This window comes from Terrapene carolina, unplaced genomic scaffold (assembly GCF_002925995.2).
Source record: "Terrapene carolina triunguis isolate 2854851 unplaced genomic scaffold, T_m_triunguis-2.0 Scaffold192, whole genome shotgun sequence".
NCBI classification, from domain to species: domain Eukaryota; kingdom Metazoa; phylum Chordata; order Testudines; family Emydidae; genus Terrapene; species Terrapene triunguis.
This window is the reverse complement of record NW_020664543.1, coordinates 15,952,364-15,962,194: the sequence shown is the minus strand read 5'-3', so window position 1 is coordinate 15,962,194 and position 9,831 is coordinate 15,952,364. Positions and strand designations below refer to the sequence as shown.

General features: G+C 50.0%; 1 protein-coding gene across 1 annotated transcript in view; it reads left to right on the top strand.

Annotated features, from left to right (window-relative positions):
* Positions 1-4,550: 4,550 nt before the first annotated feature.
* QRICH2 (glutamine rich 2) overlaps positions 4,551-9,831 on the top strand; it is a 31,205-nt gene continuing 25,924 nt past the window's right edge. Inside the window, exons 1-4 of the mRNA XM_026654576.1 lie at positions 4,551-4,625; positions 5,931-6,031; positions 7,766-7,880; positions 9,580-9,831. Coding sequence (XP_026510361.1) covers positions 4,551-4,625; positions 5,931-6,031; positions 7,766-7,880; positions 9,580-9,831 — 543 coding nt within the window. The remainder of the gene's footprint in view (positions 4,626-5,930; positions 6,032-7,765; positions 7,881-9,579) is intronic.

Here is a 9,831-nt window from a genome sequence, read left to right as displayed (position 1 = left end):
CAGGCTTCCCTGGGGCCCAGCCAGGAGCCCAGGCAGGCTTCCCTGGGGCCCAGGCAGGCTTCCCTGGGGCCCAGCCAGGCTTCCCTGGGGCCCAGCCAGGAGCCCAGCCAGGCTTCCCCGGGGCCCAGCCAGGGTTCCCAGGGGCACAGGCAGGCTCCGCCGGGGCCCAGGCAGGTGCTCCAGGAATCCAGCCGAGCTTCCCTGGCACCTGGCCCAGTTCCCCAGCGACCCAGGTGGGGCTTCCTGGAGTCTGGCCTGGAGCTCCAGGGACCCAGGCAGGCTACCTTGGGACCCCAGCAGACACTTCAGCATTCCAGCCCACATCACCTACAGCAGGTCCCCCAGCTCTAGCAGCCCAGCTCGCAATTCCACCTGGACCTTACTCTGCCGTTACATCCCCGGCGTCACCTTTACAAGAGAAGGACAAACGTCTAACCTCATCCACGCCGCGAGAGTCCTCCGGGTCCAGCAGCGCCTCCAGCCGCTACTCGGATACTGTGGAAGCGCTGCGCCAGATCGGGCAGCTGACCGACCTCTGCACCACCTTGCAGGAGCAGATAAACCACCTGGAGCAATTCAAGTGTAGCCACGCCGACCTCGACAAGCTGCGACAATTCCTCTCGGATGCAGGTAGGGGCTTCCCCATCAGCCAGTGTCTTCATCACGTCCTTCTGGGAGGGGGCGATGCAGGCGGTTTCCTGGGCAAACACTCCTCGGGTATGGCTTCCCAGAGTGGTGCTGACTGTAGCCTTCTGCTGGATCCACAGGGGTGTCTGGGTGAGCAGTGGTGCTCTTGGCTGGGGCCTGGATCCCTTCCCATGGTTCCTTAGTGACTGGCACACTGCTCATACCTTTGGGCTGACTCCCCAGTGAGACGCGCTTGTTGGAATGGGTGCAGCTTACTTTGACCGGGCTGTCATTTGAGGGCATAAATATCCCGAGTGGTACACTTAACGGTCATAAATATTCCGCCTTGGGACTCTTGCCCTGACTTTGACGGGGGTCTAGGGTTCGCGCCAAGGTACCATTTTGAAAAGGGGCCTTTTATCGCATTTGGATCATTTTCTGGTTCACTTCAAAGTATCTTGTTGCATTTCCATCCCCCATCCTGAAACGATACAAAATATCCCAGTGGGGGGCACTGATGGGGGCTGTGGGGCTAAATGGGGGCGCAGGGAGTGCAATTCCATTCTTAGGGAAGCTTCATATCTCTGCTTGTGTTGGTTTGGAGGCGATAGCTGGTAATCTGCTTTCAGGGTCTGCCTCTGAGCTAAGCCATAGACTTATTAAAGGGGTCTTCTGTATCCTAGTAAAGAGGAAAGGGATAGAAGCAGATAAAGTAGGAACTGAAGAGAAACAATCAAACAAAAGAATCCAATTCAATTACATCACACAAAGGCAGACCGCTGAATACGGACACATTTTATAAGTGCTTGTGCACAAATGCTAGAAGTCGAAATACTGAGGTGGGTGAACTTGAGTGCCTGGTATTAAATGAGGATATTGACATAACCAGCATCACAGAAATGTGGTGAAAAGATTATAATCAATGGGACACAGTAGTACTAGGGTACAAAATACATAGGAATGACAGAGTAAGTCATGATGGTGCGGGAGTGGCACTATATGTGAAAGAAAGCAGAGTCAAATATACTAACATTTTAAATGCTTAAACTGTACCATAGAGACTCTATGGACAAAAATTCCATGCGTGAATAGTAAGAGTATAGCCATAGGAATATGCTACCAACCACCTGACCATGATGGTGATGGTGATGGTGATTGTGAAATGCTACAAAAACAGAAAACCCAGTAATAATGAGGATGTCCCTCATATTTACGGGGAACGTGTCACCTAAGGATGGAATGCAGAGATAAAATTACTAGACACCATTAATAATTACTTCTTGGAGCAGCTAGTCCTGGAACCCACAAAGGGAGAGGCAATTCTTGATTTAATCCTAAATGGAACGCAGGATCTGGTACAAGATGTGAATATAATTGAACTGCTTGGTAATGCCATAATGTGATTACATTTAATGTTCCTACAGGGGGGGAGTTCCAAGGAAACCCACCACAGTAGCATTTAGCTTCAAAAAGGGGAACTACACAAAAATAAGGAAAATAGTTAAATGGAAATTAAATTAAAAGGAACAGCCACAAGAGTGAAATGCCTGCAAGCTGCATGGAAACTATTTAAAAACACCATAAAGGCTCAAATTAAACGTATATACTCCAAATAAAAAAACAACAACAGTGCAAGGACCAAAAAAAAATGCCACCATGGTTAAACAACAGAGTAAAAGAGGCAGTTAGAGGCAAAAATACATCCTCTAAAAATTGGAAGTCAAATCATACTGAGGAAAATAGAAGAGAGCAAAAACTCTGGCAAGTCAAGCAAGTGTAAAAGTATAATTAGACAAGCCAAAAAAGAATTTGAAGAGCAACTAGCAAGACACAAAAACTAGCAGCAAGTTTTTAAGTATATCAGAAGCAGGAAGCCTGCCAAACAATCAGTGCTGCCACTGGGTGATAGAGGTGCTAAAGGAGCACTCAGAGAAGACAAGGTCGTTGCAGAGAAGCTAAATTAGTTCTTTGCATCGGTCTTCACTGCAGAGAGTGTGAGGGAGATTGGTTAAGGTATGGGATTCTCTTTAAGGTGATAGATCTGAGGAACTGTCCCAGACTTAGGTGACAATAAGGAGGTTTTGGAACAAATTGATAAATTAAACAGAAATAAGTCACCAAGACCAGATGGTATTCACCCAAGAGTTCTGCAGGGACTCAGATTTGAAATTGCAGAACTATTAACTGTGGCATGTGACCTATCGCTTAAATCTCTGTATCAGATGACTAGAGGATAGCTAATGTGACACTGATTTTTAAAAAAGGTTCCAGAGGTGATCCTGGCAATTATAGGCTGGTAAGCCTAACTTCAGTACCAGCAAATTGCTGAAACTATAGTAAAGAACAGAATTATCAGACACAGAAATGAACACAATATGTTGGGGAAGAGTCAAAGTGACTTTTGTAAAGGGAAATCATGCCTCCCCAATCGATCAGAATTTTTTGAGGGAGTCAATAAGCATGACAAGTATCAGGGGGTAGCCGTGTTAGTCTGTATCTACAAAAACAACAAGGAGTCTGGTGGCACCTTAAAGACTAACAGATTTATTTATAAGCATGACAGTGGATATAGTGTACGTGCACGTTCAGAAAGCCTTTGGCAAAGTCTCTCATCCAAGGCTGTCAAGCAAAGTAAGCAGTTTTGGGATAAGAGGGAAGGTCCTCTTCTGGATCAGTAACTGGTTAAAAGATAGGAAACAAAGGGTAGGAATAAATGGTCAGTTTTCACAGCGGAGAGAGGTAAATAGCAGTCATCCCCCCAGGGTTCTCTACTGGGATCAGTGCTGTTTAACACATTCATAAATGATCAGGAAAAGGGGGTAAACAGGGAGGTGGCAAAATTTGCAGATGATACAAAATTACTCAAGATAGTCCAAAGCTGACTGCGAAGAGTTACAAAGGGATCTCACAAAACTGGGTTACTGGGCAACAAAATGGCAGATGAAATTCAGTGTTGGTAAATACAAAGTAGTGCACTTTGGAAGAAATAATCCCAACTAAACATATAAAATGATGGGGTCTAAATGAGCTGTTACCACTCAAGAAAGAGATCTTGGAGTCATTGGTGATAGTTTTCTGAAAATATCTGCTGAATGTGCACTAGCAGTCAAAAAAGCTAACAGGATGTTAGGAATGATTAAGAAAGGGATAGATAATAAGACAGAAAATATAATAATGCCACTATATAAATCCATGGCATGCACACACGTTGAATACTGCATGCAGTTCTGGTTGCCCCATCTCAAAAATATGTAGTAGAATTGAAAAAGGCACAGAGTAGGGCAACAAATATGATTGAGGCATGGAACAGCTTCCGTACAAGGAGAGGGAAAAAAACGGGGACTGGTCAGCTTAGAAAAGAGACGACTGGGGGGGATATGATAGAGGTCTATAAAGCGACGAATAGTGTGGAGAAAGTGAATGGGGGCAGTGTTATTTACCCCTTCACATAACATAAGAACCAGGGGTCACCCAATGAAATTAATAAGCAGCAGGTTTAAAATAAACAAAAGGAAGTATTTCTTCACACAACGCACAGTCAAGCTGTGGAACTCGTTGACAGAGAATGTTGTGAAGGTCACAAGTATAATTGGGTTCAAAAAGGATTAGATAAATTCATGGAGGATAGCTCTATCAATGGCTATTAGCCAAGATGGTCAGGACGCAACCCCATGTTCTGGGTATCCCTAAATCTCTGACAGCCAGAAGCTGGGACTGGACAACAGGGCTCACTTGATAATTGCCCTGTTCTGTTCATTCCCTCTGAAGCATCTGGCAGTGGCACTGGCCATTGTCGGAAGACAGGATACTGGGCTAGATGGACCATTGGTCTGACCCAGTATGGCCGTTCTTATGTACACAATCAATTAAGTGCTTCCTTTGTATTTCTGTGGTGGTGTCTAGTCCCTAAGAACCTCTCCAGCATGCCTGCTGACCTCATGGAGCAGCTGTCTTCCCTGAAGGCCACAGCAGAAGACATGAAAGATGTAAAGGCCAAGGTGAGCAACTGGTGTGCTGTCTTGTAACCTAACCATGGAATCAGCAATGGTAACAAATCCACTGTGGTTGGCTGGGATGGTGTGCGAGACAGGGACTTTGATACTGTATCATCCAGGGTCCGAACATGTGCTATAGGCTGTGGAGTTGTGGTATCGGCATTAGTGGTGAACAACCCTCTTGTTTCATAGTGTGGTTAAGACTCTGAACTGAGACTTTGGAGACCTTTGGGTTCAATTTCAGACTCTGCCACAGACTGCCTCTATGACCTTAAGCAAATCACTTAGGGCTTGATTCCCTCAAGGACGTTACACCAGTGAAAAATCAGGTGGAGTTGAGCCTGGATCTGCTATGACCCCTTGCCAGCCCTAACACGCCTGCTCCCTTCCCATGCATTAGAAGAGGGATGCCAGTGCAGGAGGCATCACAGTTGCCTCCATCAGCTTTACGCTGGTGGAGAGTCCCCCTACAAAGGGAGAATTATCCAGGGGCTGCTTAATCTGGAGAATCCAGCCCTTAAGCTGTTCCCAGTATTATCCATGTACAATGGTTAATTCATCCCCCCCCACCACCTTTGTCTGGCTTGTCTATTTAGACTGTGAGCTCTTAAGGGCAGAGACTCTCTTACAGTGTCTTAGTAAAGTGCCCAACACAACGGTTCCCTGAACTCATTGGCTTCTCGGCACGCTCAGAATATTAAGAACAATAATAAGATCAGTATGAGGTGGGGGAGAAACCCTTGGAAAGGAGAGGGGGTGGGAGATTGGCCCTTGTGTCCCTCAGAACAGGTTGCTCCAGGCTTCCTCCCCACCTAGCCCCCTTGCAGAGAGAGCCCCAGATTCTTCAGCAGTCCTACCCAAGCCCACCTCTGCTCTGTGTCTTGCCAAGGATTATTTTCTGTCACGATGTACACTAGACTGCCCTGTTGCTTTCTGTGCTCAGGGCATTTTGGAAGGGAGAGGACAGCTGGGTGAGTGGGACAGTGTGCAGATTCCTAGCTACTGAATAGGTTAGTCCAAGATCCCCTCTTTTTGAGATTCACTCCAAAAAGTGTGTGTGTGCGAGCGTGTGTGTGTATCACATTTTTGTGTTTAATACACTGAGCTAAATTCAGATATGAGTGGATGCAAATCCTTTGAAATAATTAGAGTGTCATCTGCTTACATCAGGGCTGCATTTAGCCGTATTTGAACCCAGCACACGCACTGGGGCCGGGGGCGTGGGAAGTTATTCAGCCAGTTTGAAGGAAGTCCTTGCAGGCAGATGTGTGCCTGAAGTCTGACTTTTCACGGTTGTCATGGTTCTAGGTAAGGAAGCTGCAGAATGTCCTTGAAGCAGAGGTGGCAACAGAAGCAGATCAGAAAGTGGAGGGATCCAGTCAGATTAACCTGCAGTTAGGTTACCTCAGGTAAAAAGAGGAGAAGAGAGCTGTGGATGTGTGCATCTCTGCTGCTAATGCAACAGGCTCCAACAACAAGCCTTGGTCCTACAGGATTCACCCACGAGCTGTAGAGCTGGCCTCTGATAAAACAGGGGCCTGTTATCAGACAGGTTACATTATTTAGTTGGTGTTCGTCCTGCTTTGAGCAGGAGATTGGACTAGATGACCTCCTGAGGTCTCTTCCAACCCTAATATTCTATGATTCTATAATAAAGCTGGACTCTAATACTGGTCCAGACTCCAGAGGATTCGTACCTATGCTGTAGAGCTGGATTCCAGTGCCTCGTTTGTTATACTTTCATACAATCTAAGGTTTCTGATCCGAATCCCTCATGTAGACCTGAGCTGTGATATCTAGTTCTGTCTCACCAGGTTCAGACCTGAGTTGATGCAGAACTGAACTACAGTTAACTACTCACGGTCCCAAGTAGTTCGTCACGACCGAGAATGCTGTCCCTATTCCATTCCCCGGGATGGGGCTGAGCTGTAGCATCTGGTCCACGTTCTGGAGGACTTATGCAGGACTGAACTGCATAACCTATAGGGCTCATCTGTGCTAACTAGCCCGCATCCCACTAGGGCTGGCTTAAAAATGAGCTAGGCTCATTCCCAGCCTCCCAAAGGGTTTGGTGCATGTAGAACTGTTTTGTAACAGGTGACCCATATGCCATGGTTCGTCAAACAGAACTACCTGCAGAGTAGCCATGGTTCCACTTGGTTAATATACTGCAGGGAGCAGCCATGTATCCCTCCTGGACCGATCAGAGACTTGGACTGTGTTAAATCTGTGTATACACCACTGGGCTTGCTTGAAAGCAGAGAAGTAGAAGTAGTAACTGAAGGGCTCCAGGCCCTGATTCTAGGTTTTGCAGGGCTCTGTGCCAGGCCAACATCTATAACCTGAATAGCACACCTAGGGGGGGACATTGGGCAGGGCAGGGAGGTACATTGCTAAGTGGCTGTGAGAGGGTTTTGGCACCCGGGGCAGAGGAGTTGGGGGGGAAGTAGGGTGACCAGATGTCTCGATTTTATAGGGACAGTCCCGATTTTTGGGTCTTTTTCTTATATAGGCTCCTATTACTCCCCACCCCCTGTCCCGATTTTTCATATTTGCTGTCTGGTCACCCTAGGGGGAAGGGGTTTGCCATTACTGGGTGGGAGGGAATGTCAAGATCCAGCTGGTTTGGGGAGTGGATTGTTGTTCACCAGGTCATCTTTCAAGAGGGAGTGAGGGAAACACTGGGCCATTATGCTGGAGGGGAGGGGTTCCTAGGAGAATGCTGGGAAGGGGAAGAGAGTCTAACAGTGCAAGACCTCACCCCTCCTCGCCTCTCCTCAAAGCAGAGGGACCCCTGCAGCTGGTCTTCGCATGTGCCTCAGACTGGCTCTACGTTCCCACCTCACCCACATCAAAGAAGCTGGACAGAGCCGTAAGAACGGCTGCATTCCTTGTATGGACTGTGTGTTGCTATGTGGTTTGATAGTATCTAAACCACAGAGTTACCTCCCAGCAACCATGGCAGGGGCCAAATTCAGCCCTAGGCTAAAAAGGCTGACTTCAGGGGACCTGCATTTGGCACAGCGGAGGGTTAGCACCTGCCCGTGCTGGGTGGGTGCTGGTCCCTGTCTCCGTGCTCCAAGCCCCATGGCAGCACCTCTGCTCAGCAAATGACCCTTTCTGTTGTTGGCTCTGTGGTCCAGATCGACAGTGCACGACATAGAGAAAGAGCTGCAGGAGCTGAAGGAGCAGCAGGATCATGGCAAAGCCAAGCTGGAGCAGTCGGTGACTGACACAGCCCTCTACCTGCAGGAACAGGTCAGGTGGTTTGAGGCGAGAGGACGGGCTGCTCACTGGCTTGCTGTGAAACAGCTGCCCTTTGGGGTTGGCGCAGTGGTAACTCTGAGTATCTCTGCTTGCCCAGTTCCCCTGTGATGTCGGACAATTGCTCAGTACAAAGGTCTCCAGATTTCCTCCTCTTGAAGCCAGTGCCCTCGCCTTGTGGAGTGGGTTGAAGCTGTTAGATGGGCTCCAAAGGGCGTCTTGCCTCACTAACTGCTGCCTCCCTCCCTGGATCCTGCAGGGGAAGGAAGGGGCATTTGAGCTCAGCAGGACGCTCCCTCCAGAGCTGGGGACGCGTTTTTCATTGGTGTAGGACGGGGTGGGCAAACTATGGCCCGCGGGCCAGATACGGCCCACCAGCCATTTTAATCTGGCCCTCGAACTCCTGCTGGGGAGCAGGGGCTGGGGCTTCCCCCGCTCCAGCACTCCAGCCGGGGAGCAATGTCGGGGGCCGCTCCACATGGCTCCCGGAAGCAGCGGCATGTCCCCCCACCGTCTCCTATGCGTAGGGGCAGCCAGGGTTTTCCACTCTGCACACTGCCCCCGCTCCGAGCAGCGCCCCTGCAGCTCCCATTGGCCGGGAACCACAGCCAATGGGAACTGCAGGGGCTGTGCCTGTGGACGGGGCAGCGTGCAGAACCGCCTGGCCGCACCTCCACATAGGAGCTGGAGAAGGGACATGCTGCTGCTTCCGGGAGCCGCTTGAGGTAAGCGCCGCCCAGAACCTGCACCCCGATCCTCTCCCCACGCCCCAACCCTGATCCCCCTCCTTCCCTCTGAACCCCTCGATCCCAGCCTGGAGCATCCTCCTACACCCCAAACTCCTCACCCCCAGACGGAGCCCTCACACACCCCCCCGCACCCCACTCCCTCCACTCCAGCCCAGAGTCCCCTCCTGCACCCTGAACTCCTCTTTTCTGGCCCCACCCCGGAGCCTGCACCCCCAACCAGAGCCCTCACCCCCTCCTGCAACCCAACCCCAATTTTGTGAGCATTCATGGCCCGCCATACAATTTCTATTCCCAGATGTGGCCCTTGGGCCAAAACGTTTGCCCACCCCTGGTGTAGGAGATGACAGCCCTGGGTAGTGCCCCAAGGAGGTGCTTATCCCCAGGCTGTTGCCTCCCGGAATGCAGCAGGTTTGTTAAAGCTCGCTGTAGGCTAAAGCGTTGCTCTGCTATCTGAGGGGAAGCAGGGTAGAGACACGGCTGTTTCTTAGCTTGTCCTGGGGGCAGTTCAGTGGGCTGCCTTATGCAACCGAGCCAGACCCAACTCCTTGGTCTGGTAGCAATAAGATGCTTTGCTCAGGTACCAGCCAGTACATCTTCTGCAATACTTCTAGAGCTCCAGTCTGTGCCGACTGGCCCAAGATAGGGACCTTAATGATAGACTCCAAGGCAGTTAGGTCTAGCCTCTAGGGGGAGCACTGCTTCAGCAGCTGCTAACTGGAGAAGGTAGCCTAGGGCCCATCCATGCATGGGCAAATCCTTGGAGTCTTGGCCAGAATGTATTGCCTCGGGCATTGCTAATATCCCTGCTGGCCAGCAGCAATGGGGTGCTGGAGACACCTCTCTGATAGAGCTCAGCACCTGTCGCCCGGGTGCCCTAGCATGCAGAGAAATTCTGCTGGGCGGTGCCTGTTTCAAACCCAACTCCTTCTCTCCCCTGCCTACAGTTAGACAAGCTTAGATCTATCATAGAGAACATGATGGCCTCCTCCTCCACCTTGCTATCCATGAGCATGCCCACTAGCCCGGAGCCTGGGGAGGCAGCGCCGCATGGCACATGCCCGGCCTGCAGCCTAGACGTCAGCGAGCAGGTTAGCCAGCTGTTCAAACGCTACGAACAGCTGCAGGATTTAATTAGCAGCTTCATGACGAGGCACGCGGAAAGCAAGCCAGCAAAGAGGCCGCAGCTGAGGAGCCAG